The 25,761-nt window shown below is 40.2% G+C and overlaps 1 protein-coding gene across 1 annotated transcript in view; it reads left to right on the top strand.

Annotated features, from left to right (window-relative positions):
- The first annotated feature begins 8,289 nt into the window (after nucleotides 1-8,289).
- Suz12 (SUZ12 polycomb repressive complex 2 subunit) overlaps nucleotides 8,290-25,761 on the top strand; it is a 40,854-nt gene continuing 23,382 nt past the window's right edge. The window contains exons 1-5 of the mRNA XM_041665107.1: nucleotides 8,290-8,793; nucleotides 10,534-10,580; nucleotides 10,662-10,726; nucleotides 16,130-16,198; nucleotides 24,517-24,566. Of these exons, the coding sequence (XP_041521041.1) occupies nucleotides 8,517-8,793; nucleotides 10,534-10,580; nucleotides 10,662-10,726; nucleotides 16,130-16,198; nucleotides 24,517-24,566 (508 nt within the window). The 5' untranslated portion in view covers nucleotides 8,290-8,516. The remainder of the gene's footprint in view (nucleotides 8,794-10,533; nucleotides 10,581-10,661; nucleotides 10,727-16,129; nucleotides 16,199-24,516; nucleotides 24,567-25,761) is intronic.

Here is a 25,761-nt window from a genome sequence, read left to right as displayed (position 1 = left end):
CACAGAGATTCCTATGTCTCTGACTCCCAAATGCTGAAATTATGTAATTAAAGGTGTGTACCACAACTTCCAGCTTGGTAGCACTTTTTCTTTTTTCTTTTTTTTTTTTTTTGTTTTTTTTGTTTTTTTGAGACAGGGTTGCTCTGTGTAACCATCCTAGATGTCCTGGAACTCACTTTGTGGACCAGGCTGGCCTCCATCTCAGAGAGTTCCTCTTGCCTTTATCTCTCTAGTGCTGGGATTAAAGATGTGCACCACCACTGCCTGGCTGATAGCAGTTTTCTTTCCTTTTTTCTTTCTTTCTTTCTTTTTCTTGATTTTTGGTTTTTCAAGACATGGTTTCTCTGTAGCTTTGGAGCCTGTCTTGGAACTAGCTTTTGTAGACCAGGTTGGCCTCAAACTCACAGAGATCTGCCTGCTGGGATTAAAGGCTTGCACCACCACCACCTGGCTAGCAATTTTCTTAAACTGGCCCTGTTAATAAGTTATTAGTATTTTCCATAAAGAAAGTTAACTTAGAATGGTAATAGGTGCAGGGAACAAGGAGAGGCAATGCTTTTATAAGGCTTGTAGAAAGTCCGATGGTAATGGCACACACCTTTAATCCCAGCACTCCAGCACAGAGAAAGGCAGATCTCTGTGAGTTCGAGCCTGGTCTACAGAGTGAGTTCCAGGACAGCCAGGGCTACAAAGAGAAACCCTATCTCTGAAAACAAACAAAAAGGCTTCCAGACAAGTTTCCAATCACTAAAGGGTTGGGGGGATTCTTTCTACAGTTTAAAGGACAGGAGGTCATGAGTATGAATTCATTCTCTTTCTTCCTCTCTGGGGTGTGTGGGGTTTGTGGGGTGTGTGTGTGTTGCTATGTTCTCCAGGTTGGCTTTAGACTCTTGAATTCAAGTGGTCCTCTTGCCTTGGTGTACCAAGTACTAAGTTAAGACTACAAGTATGTGACACCAAGCCAAAAAAAATTCAACTATAAATAATTGTAATACTTTTCAAAGAAGTCATTTTACTGGCTAGTGTGCAAGCAGAAATAAAAAGCCCAAATAGTATAAGGCGAATGAAGATGTTTTGTTCTTTGTTTTGTCTTGTTGTTTTCAGAGACAGGGTTTCTCTGTGTAGCTTTGGAACCTGTCCTGGAACTCGTTTTGTTTTGTTATTTTTTTTTTTTTATGAAAAATTTCCACCTCCTCCCCTCCTCCCATTTCCCTCTCACTCCCCCCACTCCCCCTCTCCTTCCCTCTCCAGTCCTAAGAGCAGTCAGGGTTCCCTGCCCTGTGGGAAGTCCAAGGTCCTCCCCCTCCATCCATGTCTAGGAAGGTGAGCATCCAAACAGACTAGGCTCCCACAAAGTCAGTCCATACAGTAGAATCAAAACCCAGTGCCATTGTCTTTGGCTTCTCAGTCAGCCCTCATTGTCAGCCACATTCACAGAGTCTGGTTTGATCACATGCTCATTTAGTCAAAGTCCAGCTGGCCTTGGTGAGCTCCCATTAGGTGGAACTCATTTTGTAGATCAAACTGGCCTCTAAACTCACAGAGATCCACCTGTCTCTGCCTCCCTTGTGCTGGGATTAAACGTGTGCACCACCACTGCCCGGCTAGATATGATTTATGAGGGACAATGATCTAGTGATGTGGTTTTAATATATTTCCCAATGTCCATGTTTTACTCGGAGCCTCAGCGTTGAGGTGACTAAACCATGAGTGTAGAAAGCACAAAGGTCTTTTGATCACAGATAAGCACTAAGGCACCTGGAATGTTAAGCAACTGGGCTGTCCTTCCGGAGAAGGAATGTATTATCTGTTATCTGCCCAGAAGGCTGGAAAGGATGTGTCCTACCCTGCTGACCCTTGCACTATATGTGTGGTCAGAGACTCTGAGGCACTGAGCCCTCCCCCAGACCCTTACTTTGCTCCTCATGGAGTCTATGTTTGCTGTGCTCATGGGATTGAGCTAATTATCACCAGAATAGTTTTGTACCACATCGTGCTGTGTCTAAAACGAACCATGTAGAGTCAGAACAAAGTTGAACAAATGCAGGGCGCTGAGTTGTGTTGTGCCTTCCTGCCTCTTGTCTCCCATGGCTCATCACCCTGCTAGCCCTGGAGGTCTCAAAGACCTCACACATGAGAACAGGATCCTCATGGCTGGGCCAATGACACTGTTGCAGAAGTGGGTTTATGTTTGACAGTGGGTTTGTTAGAAAACCAAGTTCAATGCTTTCTTGTCTTAACAGGCTTGTTAGTTTGGGTTTGGTTTTTGTGGGATTTTTATTTTTGTTTTAAACATGTGGGACACTTCTTTTTTTTTGGGGGGGGGGCACTTCTTGTGTAACAGTTTCCTCCAAGATTGAAACAGTCCATCTTGCCAGGAAGTTCCTAAAGCAGGAAAGTAAAGAACTCAAATAGCTTCCAAAATTTCTTGAAACTGGTCAGATTCACTCCATCCTCTCCCTATCAAAGCAAGCAAGAAAAGCTGAGAATCCCTCTCCGAGGGAGTGAAACAGCTGCGGAGAAGATTCTCAGACAAGAGCTGCCTGGGAAAGATTTAGACCAGCGAGGCACCTGAGAAGGACTCTCCAAACTGCATAGCAGCACGGAGACCCTCACTAGGTGCATCCTGGGTTCTGAGATTCTTGAACAACTTCATAAACTGTCAGCCAAATGGCCTTCTACAATTTACAAATTGTTCAGTCTGTAGTATTCTCTGTTACAGGAATCAAAATGGACTAATGCAGTGTTCCTCCCCTATGAAAATTGAAGCAAACATTTATTTTAAAATAAAAGCAAGGCATGGTGGTGCAGTCCTTTAACCCGAGCACTCAGAAGGCAGAGGGAAGCAGATCTCTGTGAGTTCCAGGCCAGCCAGAGCTACAGAGTAAGAACAGCAAAACGTCGAGGTAATTCTAACAAGACTAAATTTTTTTCTAGACAGTTATATACAGATACTCTTTTGCTTATAGTATGGTTATATCCCCATGAGTCCATTGTAAGTTGAAAATAAAAATGTGTTCACCTGCAACCCTGCTTCAGAGAGCAGGGAGTTGTTACTACTTTTCAATAAAACCTGGCTTGCTTGCCTTTAATATTGCTATATTAGTTCAGCAACACAGTGCACAGAAAAATGTCATTTGTTTCCCATTGTGATCATGTAACATGTCACAGAATGGGATGCTGCAGCTGCCAGTGCCACAACAAAATGTCACATTTCACATCTCCAGCTTATGAATAAAATAACATTGAGGTCTAGGGATACAACATGATTGGTGGAGTGTTTGCTTGGCATGCACAAAGCCCTGGGTTCCGTCCTCAGCTCCATATAAGCCAGGTATATCAGATCAATCCCATAATCCCAGCACTGGGTGGGGGGTAGTGTACGGGAAGGGAGGAGGAAGACAAGAGAATCAAAAGTTCAGCTATAGTTTGAGTTCAAGATCAGTCTGGGGTACACAAGATCCTGTCTCAAAAACAAAATCAACAAAAGAACAACAACAAAAACCAACAAATAATAATAAAAACCAAAACAAACGAAAACCCAACAGACTAGAGAGATGAGTCAGTGAGTGAAACAAAATAATCACCGTTGGGTTTGTTTCTAGAGCTCTTGAATTTTGAGGTATATTCCAGAACACACAATTCATGCTGTTAGTGATTCTCACTAGCAGATTCTAGAAGATAAGTGTAATGTAGTGGTGGAAGAGAGGAACTTAGCAAGGAGAAGCAGTTCCTTCAATGATGCGTAAAGAGATAAAAAACGGAGCAGTTTTTACTGAAGATCAGCTGAGCTACAGACCTCACCACAGTGTAATTTACCTTTCTCCCTGAGAACCTTCCTGAAACTGTGGGGCTTCCCAGACGATAGCCTGGCCTGAATCTGGGCGATTCAGGAAAACATGTGGGCTGTTAAACTCCCTTGGTACTGGGTTATGTGCTTTTATCTTTACTTTTTTCTTTGTTTCTTTTTAGAGAGAGCCTTAAGTAGGCAAGGTTGGCCTTCAACTCCTGCGCCTCTGCCTCCTGAATGCAGGCATAGAGACACACTGTTCCCTGCTTCTGGCTCTGTAATTAGGCCAGTTCTTCCCTTTATAAACTGCTAGGTGGATTACTTAATATGAAGTTTATGTGTGTGTGTATGTTTGTATGGTGTTTCAAATATAATTTTTTCTTCTTCTTTTTTTTTTTAAGATAGGGTTTCTGTGTAGCCCTGGCTGCCCTAGAACGTGTTCTGTAGACCAGGCTGTCTTCAAACCCAGAGATTCACCTGCCTCTGCCTCTGGAGTGCTGGGATTAAAGGCGTGCGCCTCCACCACCATCATTACTGTTAATGATTGTTATATGTTGAGGATGTTTAACAAATATCAATCTACCTTACTTTTAAAATTAAACATAAAACAACTTGTGCCAATTTTTAAAAATGAGCATAATAGCGGTTTCCAGGCACAGGGTTCTCAAAATCCAAGGGTAGATAGTTTCAATTTGGCTCAGGTGGTTTATTTTCCCTCTGGTCATTAGTGTCAAGTTCCTTCTTGTCCCTGGGGTTCTAACTATGGCTTGCTACCATCCGTATTATTTCCAGTATACTCTAGATACACACAAACACACATCAGTGGGTTATTATGAAAACCTAATCATGCACAGCAAATACCCCATGGTTCTTATGTTTTTCTTTTCCAGACAAAGAAAAAAAAAAACGATTTAACATTTGGTCTTAAGCTTCAAATAAGATCAGTGAAACTACTCCTTCACACCACCACCTATTAGGCAGGTTGCTGCTATTTTTATCTTGGGACATTTTTGTTTCTGTTATTTTAAAGTTGGATTATATTTCTCTCAGAATTAACATAAAACATAGCTAGTTTACTCAAAGCATGACAAAACCAACCAGCCAACCAACCAAACAAAACCAGGTTTGAGATCTTGGATAACTTTAGAAAATACACAGATACTTATGACTGACTTGGTATCAGGGGTAATGTTTACTACCTTTCTGTGCTTAATAACGACAGACACATTATCTTCTCTCTGTAAGACTCTGAAATTTTGTCATATGATGCTCACAAGTGAGGCTGCTGGGGATAGATTGTATGGATTAGCATCTCAGCCCCAGGGATGCTGAGATGGCTCAGCAGGTACAGGTGCCTATTGACAAGCCTGAACACCTGAGTTGGATTCTCAGGAGTCACGTACTAGAAGACAGAACAAAGCCCTAACCTTGCAAGTTGTCTCTGACACTGCCCACAAACCCATATAAATACATAAATGTAGTTTAAAAAAATCTCTGCTCCAATACTATGTACAAGTTTCACTATTTTTTCCTTATCAGTGAAGTGGAGATCATATTATCTTAGGTGGCTAATCAGAATATTGAGTGAGCAAGAATATTAAAAACTTACTATATTGCCTGGTACATAGTAAGCACTCAAATATTATAATTTACAATTGTGTACAGGTGACTGTCCTTAGTGACATTCACTGAGTTGGCCTTTATATAGACACAAGCCCTATCCAAGGGTTTATTTCAGAACAGAATAAAAAAGATTTGCTAGTTGAATATGGTGGCTCTGTAACTCCAAAACACAGGATGTTGAGACAAGACTGCCATGCATTGTGGGCCAGCCTGAGCTACAGAGTAAGAGCCTGTCTCAAAGCAATGAAAGGGTTAATGCTGTGCCTCAGAGGTGTTTGCTTTGTTTCAGTGCTGGAGCTTCAACTCAGGGCCCTGGGCTTGTGAAGAACATGCTCAAGCGTGGACCTAACTAGCTTCCATCCAGTTTGTCATTAAACTTGAATATGATCCAGTTTGTGACTATGAATGGGGAGTAAGGTCTCTATTTACCTTATATTTAAGTGAAATTTAGTATTTCCTTCAATTATTAATATGGGGGGGGATAAATCATAGTAGTGTTAGCCATTTTTGTGGCTTTGTTAACAAGAGAAATGACAGCTCGCTCTTTCTGTCCCCCTCCCCCCCGAGACAGGATTTCTCTATTTAGCATTGGCAGTCCTGGTACTCGCTCTGCGGATCCACCTGCCTCTGCCTTCTAAGTGCTGGGATTAAAGGTGTGCATCACCACTGTCTGGCTAATAACAGCTATTTCTGTACTGCTTTATATAGTTCTCTCAGTATTTCAAAACGCAACTTAACCTTATCACTATTTTGTTTTGATAGTTAGACTGTCCTATGACTAAATCTTCTATCAATCATAGGACTGTATTCATAAAGAAACATTTCAATCACTACAATTGAATCATTTTGCTGTTTTGGGATTAATATTTTATAATTTAGAAAGCAACCCAAATTCATTGTTTGGAAGGGGAATCAGACATTCGCATCATTGACCGTAAGTTGGCAATCACAAATATCAAAAGCACTTATATCCCAAGTAACAAAAAGGCAGTCACAGTCAAGACCAGCCTAGATGGTCTGCAAATGCTTTACCCTTCTGATTGAGATGATGTAACTAAAATGACCCCTCAGTTAGTTCCAACTTTTTTTTTTTGCATTCTACATACACTTTAGACAAAGAATATAAAAGTGAGAACCTAGCAACAGTACCTCTCTCAATAACGCCATGACTGGCTTTTTCATGGTCAGCGTTGGTTAGCTCAGATGTGTAACATCACATCACTGTCTCGTGCTGCCATTTCCTTTAAGAATAACCCAAATCCCTCGGGTCCATTTCTCTTTTCATCAAAGATTCATGATAATCTTTCACTTGGTTATTTGACTGTTCCCCCATTCTTTCCTCTCCAACAACAGAGCCCTGACAAATGCTGAAGAGGGAGCATTTCGACAGCTATATGTATGCCTAATTGAATTAGCACTAGGTATTTTGGAATTTGCTTAGAGTGATTTAATTATCCAGACTCCGACAGAATTTCCCAGCACTACAAAGCGAGAGATGGACAGCTAAAACGTCAGAAATCTCAGTGGGATGGCACTAATCAGAGATGCACTTAGAAATCTAAAGAAAAAATCTTGTACTTACTTTGCAAGGAAAACTATTTTTAAATACATAGACTAGTATAAAGATCTGAGAGCATTCTAAAGTTTTGTCTTTAGAATGCTCTCAGATCTTTATAGGCTGGGGCTGACTTATGGCTGCACTTAAGAGCACCGGCTGCTTGCTCCTCCAAAAGACCTAGGTTCGATTCTCAGCACCCACCTGGAGGTTCACAACCATTTTGTGACTCCAGTTCCAGGGAATCCAACGTCCTCTTTGGTCTGCAAGGACAGCACACAACCGTGCTATACACTTATATGAAGGCACACTCATACACATAAAATATTTTTCGTATAAAAATATTGGCTGCTAATTTTGTCCAATTTGAAATTCCAGTCTTTCAGTGTATTAGCTCAACTGTAAGCCAGTTTGTACTAAAAGACTTAGTCGGGCCTGTGCATCCGTCTTTTTAAGCGAGACGCTCAAAACACGGACTCCCTGACAAGCTTTTGACAGCACAGTGAATAGTCAGTCTCCAGAAGTGTCCCTACTTCGAATTACCCATTCTTCTTGGAGAAGAAAATTAGTATCTACGCTGCCTGCATCACGTTGAGGGACCACAATCTTAACCTTAATCGGGAAGGATCCTGAAGCCGCACAGCACCTAAAACTACAGGTCTTCTTATTTCTTTTGAGACACGGCCGCCACAAAATAGACCGCTCCCTTTGGCGGAGAGCGCCCGTACACGTCCGACAACGGCCGCCGAGGAGAGCCTGTGGCTGCGCGCGTGGATTTCGGCCGGGGGTGGTTCGGGGCACGTGGCGGCGTGGGGACAGGGGACCCGGTTCCCTCCTCCCGCCTCCGCGGAGAAGAGACTGTGAGCACACCTCCACCCCGGGGCAGGCCACTTCCTAAGACCACACAGCCTAGGGATCCGCGGAGGAACCCCCGCTCCTCTCAAAGGCCCCCTCGCCCTCCGTTTCTCCGACACCCGTCTCTCTTCAGGGGTCCTCGACCCCCTGGGGGCGGCGACGGACGACGCCCCCGAGGCGAGAAACGGCTCCCTAATCCGCTCTCTGGTCCCCCTCTGCCCACAATGCACCGGGACCAGCAGGAAGGCCGCTCCGACCCCTAATTTTCCCGCGAATTCAGTTCAAAGAGGCGGCCGGGCCCGCGGTCGGCAGCGCGCACGGGCCAACCAAGCCGCGCCTCCGCGAGAAGCGCCTCCGCGTGACTGACGGGGCGATCTGCGGACCAACGGGCTGGGCGGCCGGGCGGCGCGCGCTCCCGTCGGCCAATCAGAGCGCCGGGCGGGGAAGTGGGCGGAGCGGGGCCAGGGTAGGGTGAGCGGCCTCCGAAGCGGAGCGGGGCTCGCAGGAGACACTTTTTTTTTTCCTCCCTCCTTCCCTCCTCTCCTCCTCCCTTCCCTTCCCCTCTCCTCCCCTCTCTCCTCCTTCCCCCCTCGGTCCGCCGTAGCCTGCTGGGGCGAGCAGTTGGTGTAGCAGGCGCTCACTCTCCGGGGCCGCCCGGCGGGTAGCTGGCGGGGGGAGGAGGCAGGAACCGCGATGGCGCCTCAGAAGCACGGCGGTGGGGGAGGGGGCGGCTCGGGGCCCAGCGCGGGGTCCGGGGGAGGCGGCTTCGGGGGTTCGGCGGCGGCGGTGGCGGCGGCGACGGCTTCGGGCGGCAAATCCGGCGGCGGGGGCTGTGGAGGCGGCGGCGGTTACTCGGCCTCCTCCTCCTCCTCGGCGGCGGCGGCGGCGGGGACCGCGGTGTTACCGGTGAAGAAGCCGAAGATGGAGCACGTCCAGGCTGACCACGAGCTTTTCCTCCAGGCCTTTGAGAGTGAGTGTGAGAGGCTCCGGGAGGGCGAGTGCCGCTGCTTCGCGCTCGGGGCACGGGGCGCTCCGCCGGGCTTTCGCGGAGTGCACTTGGTTTGGGAGTGGAGGGAGGAATCGGGGGACGTCCCGGCTCCCGGGGTCCGGGCCAGGTCCGTGACTCCCGGAAGATTCGCCCCGGGGCCCCCACGTCCCGAGCAGCCTCGTAGGTGAGGACGTGACGGTTGAACTGAACGCGGTCGGATCCCGAGACGAGTTCGTGTTTTCTTTTATGTCTTCCCCACTTTACAAGTACTGGGGCTCCAGCTGTAGGTTTCGGGGTGCAAAGATGTGCGGGCGGGAGTGCAGGGAAGCCGAGGAAATTGTCAGTGGGCTGAAATGCCTTCGCACGCACTTGGGCTGCGTGTTAACACGGCACGATTTGAAGCCTTAGCCTTTTTGACCTATCTGCCCATTTTATGGATACGTAGACTGAGACAGAACGGGCAGGCGTCTTCTCCGGGGACGACCTCGGAACTGTATCTTAATTCCAGAACGTTTTTTTATCTCAGCGTTTTGTTACAAAAGATGCGTGGAGGACAAAACTATGACTTACTTGGGAAAGGGAACACAGTGTCTGGAAACAAACAATAGAATTTATAAACAACATTATGACTACGAATAAAATTGTTACTTAATAGATATCTTATCCTGATTGTTCTGCTTCGCTTTTGTGTAGATGCTGTAATTTGGGCAGTCTTCTAGCTAAGTATTTTACGGCAACTTGAATAAACTCAGCTTTACCGTCGAATGTCTTTATTTACAATATTACCGTGGCATATGCTATGGGCATGGTATCAGCTGTGCTTGAAAAAGACGTTTTACATTGTTTAATACTCTTATTCATTCTCATAAGCGCTTCACGAAATTCTAATTGGAATTTAATAAAAATAATTTTGATTTTTATTGACAAATATTGAACGTGCTTTAGAGATCATTATTCTTTTGCTTTATATGCTTTTATAAAAATCTGAGAAGCTTTTACGTGAAAATGGAACTGAAGGAGAGTCATAAAAATAAACACGCTCGTTTCTACCTCTTCTAAAATATCCCATCTCCGTTTAATTTGAAACTAAAGCTAAACTGGAGATTAAGTGGAAATTTAAAACTTTCTAAATGTTATGAGAAGATAAATCCTCTAGGAAGGCTTTAACTACTTGTTTGCAGATGAGCCCACCTGCGAGAAATTGTCATTAAGGGTTAGAGCTCCCCCCCCCCTTCTAATGTTGATTTCAGTTTTGGATGTTTAAGTTCTTAATACAATATTTAGGTATTCATAATTAGATTAATACTCAAAGAAATGTGATTCTGGTAGCTTACTAATAACACTGGATGGGGGTATGAAGATATATTTTCAACTTTAACCTAAGTCTTTTATAAAAATGAAATGTTAAAAGCATTAAAAAGATTGTTCTGGGAACCTGTTAATTAGGAGTTTACAATGTAGTGAATTTTATAATGACTTTGAGCATATCTGTATTAGAATGTTTGGGAAGAGTTTAATTTTGGCTAGTTACTCCAAGTTTTTGTAATTGCCAGTTAATTGACTTTAGTAAGTTTTTGTGGAATAGAGTTATCTCTAGGTACTTTTGGGAGGAAGGAGAATTGTTTTGTGCTGGTTAAAGTGTGGGTTGCATGGGCTGAGGTGATGGTTTACTGACAAGTTCTTTAAAAAGATTATGTTTGAATTTTGTTTCCTATTTCCCAGAACCAACACAGATCTATAGATTTCTTCGAACACGCAATCTTATAGCAGTAAGTAGTCAACTAAATTTACTAATATTATTTGATTCTTATAACTTCATCTGTAATTTTAATATTTTTAATTTTTTATAGCCAATATTTTTGCACAGAACTCTTACTTACATGTCTCATCGGAACTCCAGAACAAGCATCAAAAGGTACATTTTATGAATCTTCTTTCAAGCCGGTCAAACCACTAGGAAACTTTGTCTTAGAGTGGATGAGAGATTCTCAGGAGAGAGTTCTTCAAAGTTTTGTCTTAAAATTTCTAGTTACATATTATAAAAATTGAAAAAGCAAGTAGTTGAATTTGTAATAATTTTATTAAAGTATCATTCTTGTAATTCTAGTTTATCTCTAGTTTTTTCTCTTCAATAGAAATTATCTAGTGAAGTTATTTTTACTGACTCAGTTTTACTCTTTGCTGTTCTTTTCAAGTTTGGTTGAAGTTTGGTTGCTAGGACTTAATGATTTCTAAAGGGCTGGGGTAACTTACCTATCTTTGATAGTTTTGAAGTTACTAGAAGAGTCTCTGGAAAGATGTTTTGATCCTCTGCTCTTAGAGCAGAGTCTGGATGTGTTGTACAGGACTTATTTTTATGAACTACCCCTGTGTGATTTAGTAGTTAATCAAAGGTAATGATGGAAGTCAAGTTCCATGATTTAAGTTCAAGATTTACTTATTGAGCATATCAAAACTTAAAACTTTCAGTTGAAAAGAAAGATCTTCCATTAAACTTTTGGTATCAACAATATAGTCTTACTGTCTGTTGAGTCAAGGTCTTGCTAGGTACAAATGGCAGGCCTGAAAACTCACTACGTAAGCTAGACTGGCCCCAAACTTGTGACTGTTCTGTCCCAGTACTAGCATTATAGATGTGAGCCACCATGCCTATCTATTTTTATAGTCCTGACTTATAAAACAATTAAGCTACTTCAATATGTTAGAAACTAAGCTGGTTTCAAAAAAAAGAAAGAAACTAAACTGCTTAGTTGCAGGAATCTTGGTTATTATGAAGGCATCACATTTCCAGAGCAAGATACAGTTTTATAAATGCATTATAGTTTAATATGAAGAATTGGAATGTAAGAGACTGTCTTCTAGCAATTGAGGGAGCTGGGAGAAAGAAATTAACTGCATTTAGTAGGTGAAAGTAAAAGCTGCTAAGCACTCAAATAACTAGGAAGACAATAACAAATTAGGCAACAGAATTAGATTGTCACCGCATTATTTGATCTGTGCCAAAAGTCACCAAACTTTTTCTGTTAAAGGAATAGTAAATATTTTAGGTTCTTGTGGCCAAAAGACAAAATCAAAAATATTATCTGTGTGCTTAATATAAAGAAAAAAGTGTTTGTAAATGTTTTATTAATGAAATTGTATATATAAGGACACAATGTACACTGTTTTGTAATACAAGACTATTAGAAACATAGAATCAGCTGGGTGGTGGTGGCGCAAGCCTTTAATCCCAGCACTTGGGAGGCAGAGGCAGGTGGATCTTTGAGTTCGAGACCAGCCTGGTCTACAAGAGCTAGTTCAGGACAGGCTCCAAAGCTACAGGGAAACCCTGTCTCAAAAAACCAAAAAAAAAAAAGAAAGAAAGAAAGAAACATAGAATCCTTTTTGGAGAAGAAAGAATAATTTCCTTAATGATAAGGATTCACAGTCTGTTTCTATCATCAGATCAGCTATTCATCTTTATCTTCAAAGACCATTCTTGGCTTGTGGGCTTATATAAAAACAGTAAGCCAGATTTGGCTTGTGGTCTGTAGTTCAGTTACTTTTGATTCATTCTGTAGAATTTTGTGGATTTAACTTTTTTTAGTTAAAGCTTTTTAATATAGTTAGTTATTTCAGGATATGACCGGATTTTGATTTTAAAAGATAGTTTAGGTTTATTTATTATGTAGATAGCATTCCTTCCATGTGTGCCCGCATTCCAGAAGAGAGCACCAGATCTCATTATAAATGGCTATGAGCCACCATGTGGTTGCTGGGAATTGAACTCAGGAACTCTGGAAGAGCAGTTAGTGCTCTTAACCACTGAGCAATCTCTCCTGGCCAAAAGTGATAGTTTTTGAAAGCTAAATTTGGATTAATTTATAAGTAGATTGAATATATATCATTTTCATAACGTTTGCTTATTAGCCTGTCTCTTGAGATATATTATATGCTAGTAGATATAGTATAAAAAGTGGGCATGGCATGGTGGCGTATGCCTTTAATCCAAACATTGGAATGGCAGAGGCAAGTGGGTCTCTGAGTTCAAGGCAAGCCTGGTCTACTTAGCAAGTTCTAGGACAGCCTGAACTACATAATGACACTCTGTCTCAAAAACTAAGCAAAATTTTGGTTTTTCTGGTTATTGACTTTTGGATTCTTAGAACGGTCTTCGGGGGATTTTAAAGCATATTTACTAGCCTAGAAGCCTTTAAGTTTCATTTAAACTATGTCCTCACAAAATACATAGGGATTGCTTAATTCTTGGCCACCAGTGACTTTGAAGGTTTATTGTTACACAGTAAATACCTATATTTGCACTTATGTATGATATGTATTATTAGTATAACATTATTTTGCGGGGAAGGGTACTGTTGGAAATTGAATCCAGGATTTTAGGCTTGCTGAACAAATGCTTTTACCACTTAGCTATATCCTTAGCCCTCATATCTTATTCTCTTCGAAGTCAACCATTAGTTGTAATATTCATTCTGGTGTATTTGTTAGACTTCATTTCAGTCTTACTTCATAGAAGATTTTATTTAAATTTTTATGCAAATACTATAGGCTTACTCTACTATGACAAAGTAGGATTAAAGATGAGGTTTGCTTATTTATTCATTTATTTAGGGAAATGATTTCACAGTGTATCCCAAGCTGGGCTGGAAGTTGTAGTCCTTCTGGCTCAGATTCCAAGGTACTATGATTACAGGCATGCAACCATACACCTTACACAAGAAAGGTCTTTTTATTTAGTCTATTGTTTATTTTATTATATATCTTTTAAGGTTTTTTTGAACCCTACCAGTGTGTTGTGAGCCTCCCCCCCCCCCAAGTTCATGTAATTTTAATCATTCCGTTTATTGGTGACCTTGCAGTCCTATTTCATTTGTTAATCTCAGGTGTGGTATGGGGTTACTTTTCTAAAGAAGTGCTTGTGGTAGGAGAGATGCGGTTTTCTGTGGTGTCTTCCTTTTTCCCTACAGAAGGCCGGATCATCCTTATGACCTTACCTATTTCAAACTGTTGCTACTGTTCAGTTCTCTTGGTTTCTCCTGTGTGAAACTCAGTATTGGAAGAAATGCTTGGATTTTGAGTCTTACCTTTCTTTAGACAAAATTTAAATTTTTTTCTTTGTCCCAAAAAATTAATATTCTTAAATATTTCCAGTAATTAAAAACCCTTCTTTAATATTTCTACTGAAGTTCTTTGTAATTAGCCTAAAAGAATCCTTCAGTTTTCCTCTTTTATTTGTAGATTGAAAATACTTATTTTTCTAAATTACTACTAGGCTCTATGATAAAACTTTAAAATTGATTTTGTTATTCTAAAGATAGAGATTTTTTTAAAAAAAATCTTTATTAATGGAGAATGATTTTGTTCACTTAAAATATAGACAATACCGTTCTGTCAATATTTTACTGTAATGTATTCTTATTAGCATTTTCTTATAAAAAGTTTTTATTAACACAGTTGAGTATTTGAACCAACACAGTGGCACTTGTTTGTAATACCAGGTTATTGAAGGGCAAAGAAGGGAGGGTCTCAAGTTTTAGCCTGTTTGAAGGGGGGGGGACTGTTTTTAAAGACTAAGCCTTCATACATATGTAATTTCTATTATTTACACACAGGAATTAAACTGTTACTGAGGGGCTGGACAAATGGCTCAGTGGTTAGTACTACTAATAGCTCTTCCAGACCTGAGTTCAGTTCCCCAAATCACATAATAGCTTTTTAACTATTTATAATGCGGTCTAATGGCCTCTGCTGTCTTATGCTTTTTTTTTTTTTTTTCCCCCCGAGACAGGGTTTCTCTGTGGTTTTGGAGCCTGTCCTGGAACTAGCTCTTGTAGACCAGGCTGGTCTCGAACTCACAGAGATCCTCCTGCCTCTGCCTCCCAAGTGCTGGGATTAAAGGCGTGCGCCACCACCGCCCGGCTGGCCTCTGCTGTCTTATCCTTTGTCATGCAGGCATACATGCAAATGGAGCTCTCAAATACATAAAATTCTTTTGGTTTTCAAGAAAGGGTTTCTTGTTAAACAACCCTTGCTGTCCTGGGACTTGCTCTGAATACCAGGCTGACCTTGAACTCACAGAAGTCCACCTGCTTTTGCCTCCCCCCAGCGCTGGGATTAAAGGCCTGCACCACCATCGCCAGGCTACATTAAGTTTTTCATGTCCTAATTTTGAAAATACCTCTCTATAAAAGAGAAACATTTGTTTTCTGATTAACAAATTTAATGAAACTACATTTTCACCCTTCTGTCTCTAGGACATAGCTCACATTGAGAACTAAAACGAGGCATATTTTTTAATCCAATCAACTTTCATTGTGTTGGAAGATTTTAAGTTTTTATTTTCTATGTGTGGCAGGGAATTTGTTTTCTCTTAAAGCAGGTTAAGCCAGATGTAGTGGGTATGTCTGTAACCCTCAAGACACCGAGGCTTGTGTTTGAGGCCAGCTTGAGCTTGCATAATGAGTGCTAGGCCAGCTAAAGCTGTATAACAAAGACCCTCTATCAAGAATCAAAAGTGTCAAAGGGGAATACATAATTTTATGGTTGAATGGTATGTACCCTAACTTTATTGTTACTGGTTTTTGTTGTTGCTATTTAACCTTTTTGGTGTGGCATATCATTTAGCTGAAAATTTGCCTGTAACCTTTGAGGATGTTTATGACTGTCAGTTACAGTTTATAGTCTGGTATAATGGCTCTTACTGTAATCCCAGAATTTGAGCAGCTGAGGTAGGAGGGTTGTCCTGAGTTCAAGTCTAGTTTGGGCTACAGAATGAGACACTACTTCAAAAAAAGATATACAAAGAATAACCATGGTGCTGGTATATATTTGTTGGGTTGTTTAATAGATAATGGGTGTTCCGGCAGGCTGTGGTGGCACACACATTTAGTCCTAGCTCTAGAAGGCAGAGACAGACAGATCTCTTGAGTTTAAGGCTAACCTGGTCTACAAATTCTTGCGTTCCAGGATAGCTAGGGCTACAGAGAGAAGTCCTGCCTTTAAAAGCGAGCAAGAAAGAGAGAGAGAGAGAGAGAGAGAGAGAGAGAGAATGGATGTTCCAAAATTATGATGCCATGGGTAAGAATTACTCATGACTTAGAGATAATTACAGAAGGTTTCATGAAAAATAACAGTTATAATTGAACTTGAATAGGTGTCTACTGTATTATAAGATATTGTCCAAGAGTGTGTGCATTGTTATGAACTAGCCTTATAGTTTATTTTGAAATAATCAAAATTGAATTTCTACTTTGCTTATTATAGTATAATTTTGTATTTTCCCCAGTTGCGGATTATTATGTTTATCTGTTTCTTCCAGGAAAACTTTTAAAGTTGATGATATGTTATCAAAAGTAGAGAAAATGAAAGGAGAGCAAGAATCTCATAGGTAAGATAATTTGTCAGTTTACATTAAATGATATACTTGAGGAAAGAGGGATAGTTATAGTGATTCTCCCTAGTGATAACCACAAGATTGTTTAAAAAAAAAAAAAAAAGCAAAACCTGAGAATCAGTTGTCCTAGGTACATGTATGAGTCAGGAATTAATTTATGTTTCATCTCTGGCAAAGACTCCTCAAAACCATCTCTAATGTTGGAAACTGTTTTTTAGCACATAGGTCATCATATATCTCTTAACATTTCCTGATGTTTTTAAATAAAATTCTTTAGTTCAGGCACTTGGTCTTAATCCTACTACCTGACCTGAGGAGTGGCAACTAGAATTTATGGTATAGGTACTTTTACTTCACAGTACTGTATTGCCTCTAGGTCAGTGCTTCTCAACCTTTCTAATGCTTTGGGAACCTTTTAATGCAGTTCCTCAGGCTGTGGTGATCCTCATCCATAAAATTATTTGCGATTTTGCTACTACTAAGATTTTTTATTTGGAGGGCGGGGGGAGCAGGGTTTCTCTTTGTAGTTCTGGCTGTCCTGGATCTCACTCTAATGGACTAGGCTGGCCTCAAACTGAAGAGATCTGCCTGTCTCTGTTTCCCAGTGCTGGGGTCAAAGGTGTGCACCACCACTGTCTGTCTGACCCAGCTATGAATCTTAATGTAAATATCTGTGTTTTCCAATGGTCTTAGGTGACCCCTGTGAAAGGGTCAAAACCCACAGGTTGAGAACTGCCGCTCTAAGTAAATTACCCTTTTTTAAAAATATTTATTTATTTATTTATTATGTATACAATATTCTGTCTGTATGCCTGAAGGCCAGAAGAGGGCGCCAGACCTCTTTACAGATGGTTGTGAGCCACCATGTGGTTGCTGGGAATTGAACTCAGGACCTTTGGAAGAGCAGGCAATGCTCTTAACCACTGAGCCATCTCTCCAGCCCCTAAATTACCCTTAAATATGAGAGAGGGTCCCCTTTTTTCATGCTTACTTAGCTTAGTACAAAATATTCATAATGCCTTTAATCTACAAGTCAGGAGAAACAGGCAGGCAGATCTTTATGAGCTCCAGCACAGCCTGGTCTACTAAATGAGGTCCAGAATAGTCAGGGCTGTTTACAAACAGAAACCCTGTCTCGAAAGAAGAAAGGAAGGAAGAAAAAAGCTCATTGTTCCTTTTGAATATTCCAGAAATTAAGGTGCTGCTTATTTATTGACTAGTTTAACCTACTTTTTGAGAGAATGTAGAAACTGGAAATTGTAGATGACTCTCCATCCACCAGACCCTCAGCTGTGTTGGAGTTGAATACAGGTTTTTGTGAACATTAGGCAAGTGGTCTGGTTAGCTGTACGTTCTGTTCCTTAAAAAACAAAACAAAACAAAACAAAAAAAACTTGATAGAGAAAAACTGTGACAGTGTATTTTTCTCAAAGTTTTTGTGTGGAGAAAGGATCTTGCTTTATAAATTCAGTCTGGCCCCAAACTCATGACCCTCCTGTCTTAGCTTTAGACAGGCATGTGTCATTTAATATTTTTTCCAATCAAGATAGGATATTGTCTTAGTTTAGGATTTCCAGTGTTGTGATAAAACACCATGACCCAAAGTATCTTGGGAAGGAAAGGGTTCATTTTAGCTTAGTTCCACATTATAGTCCTTCATTGAAGAAAATCAGAGTAGGAAATCAAGAAGGGAAGGAACCTGAAAGCAGGAAATGAAGCAGAAGCTGTGGAGGAGTGCTATTTACTGGTTTTCTCCTCTAAGCTTGCTCATCCTGCTTTCACTTGGGACCACTAGCCCAGGGATGGTACCATGAGCTAGGTCCTCCCACATCAATTAAGAAAATGCCCTATAGGTAAATCTGGTGGGGACGTTTATAGATTTAGGCCCTCCCTCCCTCTCTCCCTTCCTTCATTTACTTACTTACTTGGTTTTTCAAGACAGGGTTTCTCTGTGTAGCCCTGGCTGTCTTGGAATTCATTCTGTAGACCAGGCTGGTCTTGAATTCAGAGACCCTTCTGTCTCTATCTCCAGAATTCTGAGTGATGGGACTAATGGTGTGTGTCACCACACCTAGAGGGGTTCCCTATTCTAAGATGACTGGCTATGTCCAGTTGACATACAACCAGCAAATACTCATACTTAGTTTGCATATTTCATTTAGTGATTTTTAAATAAAGGTCTTAATTCCCCCCACCCTTTTTTTTGTAGTTGCTTGTGTTCATTGGGATTTGTTACTTGAATTAAGAAACTTCATCTTTATATCCGGTAATCTTGTGTGATTGAAGTGTAGTTTGTATTTCCATTTATGTCTAGGCCAGTTTAAATTTATAAGTTCTAGGGGGCTGGAGAGATGACTCAGAGGTTAAGAGCGCTGGCTGCTCTTCCAGAGGTCCTGAGTTCAATTCCCATCAACCACATGGTGGCTCACAACCATCTGTAATGAGATCTGGTGCCCTCTTCTGCTTGCCAGGGATATATGGAAGGCAGGCTGTATACATAATAAATAAATATTAAAAAAAAATAAATTTGTAAGTTCTAGAACAAGATAGAACTGAGAGTTTTCTCAGTGCCTGTAAGTTTTAGTTTTTTCTTAGATTTTTATTTCAGATGCTTATCTGGCCCTTGAGAGAACTCTGGGGTCCCTTAGGGATTTTTAGTAGTACTATGTGGTGGTAGTGCTAACCACATGCCTACATCTCCTGCTTGTGGTAGTGCCTCATAGTCTAGTTAGAACCTGATCTGCTGACCTGACTTTTTTCTTCTGATTCCCTTCATAATTTGCCCTCTAGTCATAACCTTGGGCCATTAAAAAAAATTGCATCCCACTGGGCAATGGTAGCACATGTCTTTAATCCCAGTAAGAGGTGGTCAGATTTCTGAGTTCAAGGCCAGCTTGATCTATAGAGTGAGTTCCAGGACATCCAGGGCTACACAGAGAAAACCTATCTTGAAAAGGAAGAGAAAAAAAAAGAAAATTTGATTCCTTTATCTTCCTTAGCAGAATTTAGTTTCATCACTAATAAACCCTGCTACTTCCTCACTGTGACAGTGACTTTAATAAGTATCACAGCATTTCTCTAAGAATATATATTGTAAGGAAGGTACATGAACTGGTGGTCAGTTCTTTCTGATTAGCTGCCCTCTAGTAATTTTCTTCCTTTTACCCAGTGACTTGAACTGGAATTCATAGAAACATCAGCAGATTATATAAAAAAACTTTTTATATTTTTATTTTTTTATTCTCTTTTCCCTTTGACATCAATTCTTCAGTGGTTAAACTACTATAGCTGTATTAATCTTGCTTTGTGTTTTGAGGTGGTCTTACTATGTAACCCTGAGTGACCTAGAATACACCATGTAGATCAGGCTGTTTTTGAACTCATAGTGGTTCACTTGCCTCTGCTTCCTGTGAGCTTGGATTAAAGGCGTATGCCACCATGCCTGCCTGGCTATATAAAATTTTGGAAGTCCTTAGATCAGGTCATACATACATCTATACACACTTATATCATGTACACTCAAAATTATGAACCCTAGCTGGCTAGTGAGCTTCAAAACATTACTCTGAACCCCAGTGCTAAAATTAAAGTGTTTGCCTGACTTTGTATGAGGGTGCTACAGATCTGGACCCAGGTCCTCATGCCTGCATGTTTGGCAAGCCATTTCCCCAGCCACTTGCCCATAAATGTGGAAGACAAATTTTAGATCTTTAAGATCTAGTTTGGTGGGGAGGAGAGATGGCTCAGTGGTTAAGAGCACTGGCTGTTCTTCCAGAGGTTCTGAGTTGAATTCCCAGCAACCACATGGTGGCTCACAACCATCTGTAATGAGATCTGGTGCCCTCTTGTGTGTGGGCACACATGGAGGCAGAATTTGTATACATAATAAATAAATCTTAAAAATAAAGAAATCTAGTTGGGTACAGCAAATTTGTCATTTAAACCTCTCAGGTTTGTATAATACTGTCTCAGTGTTGTTCCCTAACGTACTAAGATAATTTGAGAAAGTTTTTCAAGTTTCTCCTCAAACTCCACAGTAGTGTTGTTTCAGTGCGTTTTCCTTCTTAGATTACCTGTAGTCTTATTGTAGTGTCGATTTATTACACGGGGTTATAGAAAATATCTTAGAAAGCAGTATGTAATGCAGGTACTATGAAACTATATAATCTGTTGTCAAGTTCGTTCTTAGAATAATGTAAGCCTTTGTTGTTCCTTGGTATTAATTAAAGTTAAAATCTTAGGTCATATACAAGAGCATCTCTATTCTATTTATCTTCTGTGCATTATCACAGACATGAGAACCTCATTCAGGTTGATCACAGCTATGTCTCTTCAACACCTAGTAGTCAAAGTGTCTTCTGCAGGAACTCATGTTCTTTCATCACACATTTCCAGGATTAGACTAGACCGTTTTCATGCCTAGTGTATTTCATTTCCCAGAACTAAAGGGAATTCTAGATTCACAAGAATATCAAGAGTACTGCAACACAAAATCTAGTATAAATGCCTAAATTAGTTTTGATATTTTGTTAGTTTGTTTTTGAGACAGGGTTTCTTTGTATAACAGCACTGGCTGTCTTGGAACTTTGAAGATCAGGCTGTCCTCAAACTCAGAGATCTGCCTGCCTCTGCCTCCTGAGTGCTTGGTATTAAAGGAGTGTGTCACCACCACCCATTTTAGTTTTAAGACTTATAGCAAGTAAAAACAACCAAAATATTAACTTTCATATCTGTAAAACAAGTTGCTGGCCGGGCGGTGGTGGCGCACGCCTTTAATCCCAGCACTAGGGAGGCAGAGGCAGGCGGATCTCTGTGAGTTCGAGACCAGCCTGGTCTACAAGAGCTAGTTCCAGGACAGGCTCTAAAACCACAGAGAAACCCTGTCTCGAAAAAAAAAACCAAACAAACAAACAAAAAAAAACAAGTTGCTATTCCATGATTTTTTTTATACTTTAGCTCTACAGTTGTCTTACATATTAATTATAGAAACTTGTTAGAAGAAATTATGGAAGAAAAAAAGATCATGAGTCATTTAACTTCCTCCCTCCCTCGCCTTGGTTTTTTCAAGATGATTTTTGTTTAGTCCTGACTGTCCTAGGGGCCACTCTGTAGACCAGACTGTCTTCAAACTCCGAAACTCCCTTGCATCCTCTGTCTCCTGAGTGCTGGGTGTCACCATGCCCTGCTTTTCTAAAATTTTTGTCACAAAACTGAGAGTTGTTTTGATTTTTTTTGGGGGGTGGGTGTAGGACTAGCTCTTATAGACCAGGCTGACTTTGAACTCAGAGAGATCCTCCTGCCTCTGCCTCCCAAGTGCTGGGATTAAGGCATGCGCCACCACCATCCAGCAAGTTATTTTGATCTTAAAGTACAGTGATAAAACTATCATTTATACAAATTATTGTTTGGAAAAGTAGCATCTTCAAAAGCAGCATACTTCAAAGCACCTAGCAAATTTTTGAGACTCATCAGGGTCAAATCAGCTTCCCAGGTTTTCTGAATTGTCTCCTTGCTTTTTTGGTATGATTGTATATACTTTAAACACTTTTTTCTAACCTTTGTAGAATGCCTAAAATGCCTTGTCTTAAGACTGTTGGTTTTGGTATTCTAGTTTGAATTTGTGGGTTTTGACTAAGCATTGTGGCTTATTAGAATAAATCTCATGCTTTTCTCTAGTTGTTCAACCTAGATTCTAGACAGTAGCAATTCTACTGGTTTTAAGATTCTCTAGTCAAAACTCTTCACTTAAAACTATATCCATGGAGAATCATATCATATAAAAATTTAAAAGTTGAGTTTTATTCTAAAGGCGTCTCCTAGGGCCACGTGAGAAGTAAAATGTCTTCTGTCTTCCCATTACCCTGTTCCATTTTTGGTTTAATATTAGTTACTGGATAAATCTCCAGAAAAGTTACCTGAACTAGGATTTTTTAATTTATTTATTTCAATTATTTGAGAGGTCTTGCTGTTTCCCAGGTTGGCCTTCAATTTGCTATCCTCCAGCCTGCCTTAGCTTCCCAGATGTTGGGATTATTGGCATATGATACCATGCCTTGCTGAAGTAGAAATTTATTAGTTGGTTTTTGTAGTTATTTTGTTGTTAGCATTGCTGGGAAGTTAACCTAGGGCCTTGTGCTTGCTAAGCAAGCTCTCTAACTTTTCAGAGATATCCTTAGTCCTAAAGGACCTTTTCTCTCTGTTTTTGTAAAACCTAAGCTTTAAAGTTACTTATCTTCCTTTTGTAAACATCCCTATTGGTAAGCATCTTTTTCTACAATAACAAGGTCTGTATCTGTATTTTGAGCCAGAGGAGTGTGTTATTTCCTTAGTGTGCCATGTCCCAAGTAGGGATATAATGGTGAGCGAAATACATCTGCCTTTTGGGAGGAAAAGACATTTATAATAATGATGACGGTGGTGGTGGTGGTGGTAAAAAAAAACAAAAGTACAGATAAACAATGAATGTATACAGCAGGAGAAGCAGTTCTTTTTTGTTGTTTTTTGTTTTTCGAGACAGGGTTTCTCTGTAACTTTTGGAGCCTGTCTTGCTACTAGTTCTTAGAGACCAGACTGGCCTTGAACTCGGAAAGATCTGCCTGCCTCTGCCTCCCGAGTGCTGGGATTAAAGGCTGAGAAGCAGTTGAATATGGGAAAGTAATGGCCAAGGAATCTTATCTGAAGAAATAAGTTAAATTTGAAAAATAAATGTAGGAGTAAAGTGATAGAGAAATGGTTCTGGAAAAATGAACATTATGTAAACAGCCTTTGAGATCAAAGTGTCTGAGTAGAGAGAGCAGGAAGAGTGATATGAGAAGCCTGAAAAAGATGCCTATGACCAGTCACTTCAGGTTCTTAGAGACTATATAAAGATGTGATCTTGGGGCTGGAAGATGCTCAACAGTTATGAGCACTGACTGCTCTTCTAGAGGTCCTGAGTTCAATTCCCAGCAACCACATGGTAGCTCATAGCCATCTATCTGTAATGAGATCTGGTGCCCCATTTCTGGTGTGCAGGTGTTCATGGAAGGAATGTTGTATACATAATAAGTAAATAAATCTTTTTTTAAAAAGATGTATTTCTGGGCCTAGTGTTGCACACTTTTAATCCTAGCTCTCAGGAGGCAGGTGGATCTCTGAGTTCAAGGCCAACCTGCTCTGCATAGTGAATTCCAGGATAGACAGCTACATAGTAAGATACTGTCTGGAAAAAACAAATTGAAAACCCAATTGAAAATGTCATATTTAAAAAGTAAGTTATGTGGGGCCGGCAAAATGGTTCAGTGGTTAAGAGCACTGGCTGCTCTTCCAGAGGACCCTGATTCAGGTCCTAGCACCCATTTGGAAGCTCACAACTGTCTGTAACTCCAGTTCCAGGGAATCTGACACCTTCATACCAATGCATATAAAAGTTAAATTATTTTTAAAAACTAAGAAAAGTAAATATACATTTATAGTAACTTTGTGATTGTGTGTTTTACTCTTAATTGTGTGTTTTACTTTTTTTTTTAATATTTATTTATTATGTATACAATGTTCTGTCTGTGTGTCTGCCTGCAGGCCAGAAGAGGGCACCAGATCTCATTTCAGATGGTTGTGAGCCACCATGTGGTTGCTGGGAATTGAACTCAGGACCTTTGGAAGAGCAGGCAATGCTCTTAACCGCTGAGCCATCTCTCCAGCCCCCGTGTGTTTTACCCTTAATTGTAGAATAAAGTAATGTGTTTGAAGGTTGAGGAGGTCACTCAGAGGTAGCACACTTTCCTCACAAGGAAAGTATTAAATAGCACCAAGAGGAAAGTATTAAATACTTCTATATTGATTTAGATTCCATTTTCAGATTTTTCCTTTTTAACATTGAATGATAGGAAACCTTCCCCTTTATAACAAAGATAGTAAAACACTGTGGTAATGGGACACCGTTGGTAGTCTGCTCTTTTTTGGCCTTATTCCTTTTGTGTTTTTACTTATACTTTTGTCAGCTATGTGTGAGGGGAGTTGGTTGTGGTTTTGATTTTGTTTTGGGATAGGGTCTCACTATATCGTTTAGGTTGTCCTTGATCTGGATGGCTAATATCTTTCTCTGCTGAGCACAGATTACAGAGACTGTGCTTACCGCAGTATGTCTCTGTGTGTGTTGTAATGGAAGTAGGCATTGTTTTGTTACAGTTAGGAGAGCACATTGAGTTCTGAGCCTCAGTGGTTAAGGGTGAGAAAATCAAACATTCATAAACTGTCTTTGCTCTCAGAGTATTTTAAGGTCTGTATGACGTTTATTACAGATTATTAAAGTGATAATTTTTTGTTTTATTCAGCTTGTCTGCTCATTTGCAACTTACATTTACCGGTTTCTTCTACAAAAATGGTAAGTATTATAGTAGAAGAGTTGTTCATTCTGAATTCCTTGTGTTCATGGATTTGTTTTGGTAATTTCATTTGTTTGAATTTCTTTTTATTTTTTTCTATGTGCTGGGTATTACACCCAATGTCTTTCTCAAACAAAGCACTGTGTTACCACTGCACTGTGCCCATGGCCTTCTGATGATGCTTTTCAATTTTAAGTTCAAAATATAATGATAAAAAATTTTTAAATGGTTATCCCAGAAGTAAGAAGCCAAGGATCTTGGCATGAGACAGTTACATAGATGTTTTGTGTTTATGTTGTCAAGTAGAACAATAAACAACTGAAATAACCACTACTACTAATGAGCCATTATCAGTGTCAGTCACTGCCAAGAAAATATGTTATTTTATGGTTGTTTGAGTGAACACTAAAAGCATGTTGCGAAACTTGTTTTAAAAGGGGATAAGTTTCAAGAGTGGTAAAGGCCAGGCATGGTGGTGTATGCATGTGGGAGGCAGAGACAGATCTCTGTGAGTTCAAAGCCAACCTGTCTATCTATATAGTTAGTTTCAGGCCTGCCAGGACTACAGTCAGTAACTTAAAAAATGAATATGGAATCATTGAGATGGCTTAGCAGATAAACACGTGACCAAGCCCATTGACCTGAGTTTGATTCCAGAACTCACATGGTAGAGAGAACAGACTCCCACAAGTTGTCCTCTACCTCTATTCACACCTGCTTATACACAAACACACACATTCCAAATAAGTCATGATTGCGAAAAGAATAGATACTGCCTGTCAGCTTGTTCTTCTTAATATATCATCTTAATCAGTGTAATAAAATTTTTACCAGATAAAAAAGGCTAAGTTTTTCTTTGGAATAGTTTAGTTAAGGAACAAAGTTTAAGGGACTGAGGAGTAGAGTGGTGTTATGATTGCCTATTATTTCTCTTAAGTAATTTATAATCTATAATTCCTGTTTTTAATCACATAAATTTGTTTTCTGTTGTACTCATATTTTAGAAGAACTCACATTTAGAACTCCATAATTTAACTTTTATCGATTCATTTCCAGTTTGCAGGAACTTGTTTAAAACATACATATATTAATACTAAAATGAAAATTTTTTTGGCGACCAGCTGGTTAAATTTTTTTTCCTTGTCAAGTGTAATGGCATACAACTTTTGATTGCAGCAGTCAGGAGGCAGAGAT

This window comes from Microtus oregoni, unplaced genomic scaffold (genome assembly GCF_018167655.1).
Source record: "Microtus oregoni isolate MIOR12 unplaced genomic scaffold, Mior012 000015F_ref0000493, whole genome shotgun sequence".
Lineage (NCBI taxonomy): Eukaryota > Metazoa > Chordata > Mammalia > Rodentia > Cricetidae > Microtus > Microtus oregoni.
Note: the sequence above shows the minus strand (reverse complement) of the source record. Positions and strands in the feature narration are given on the sequence as shown.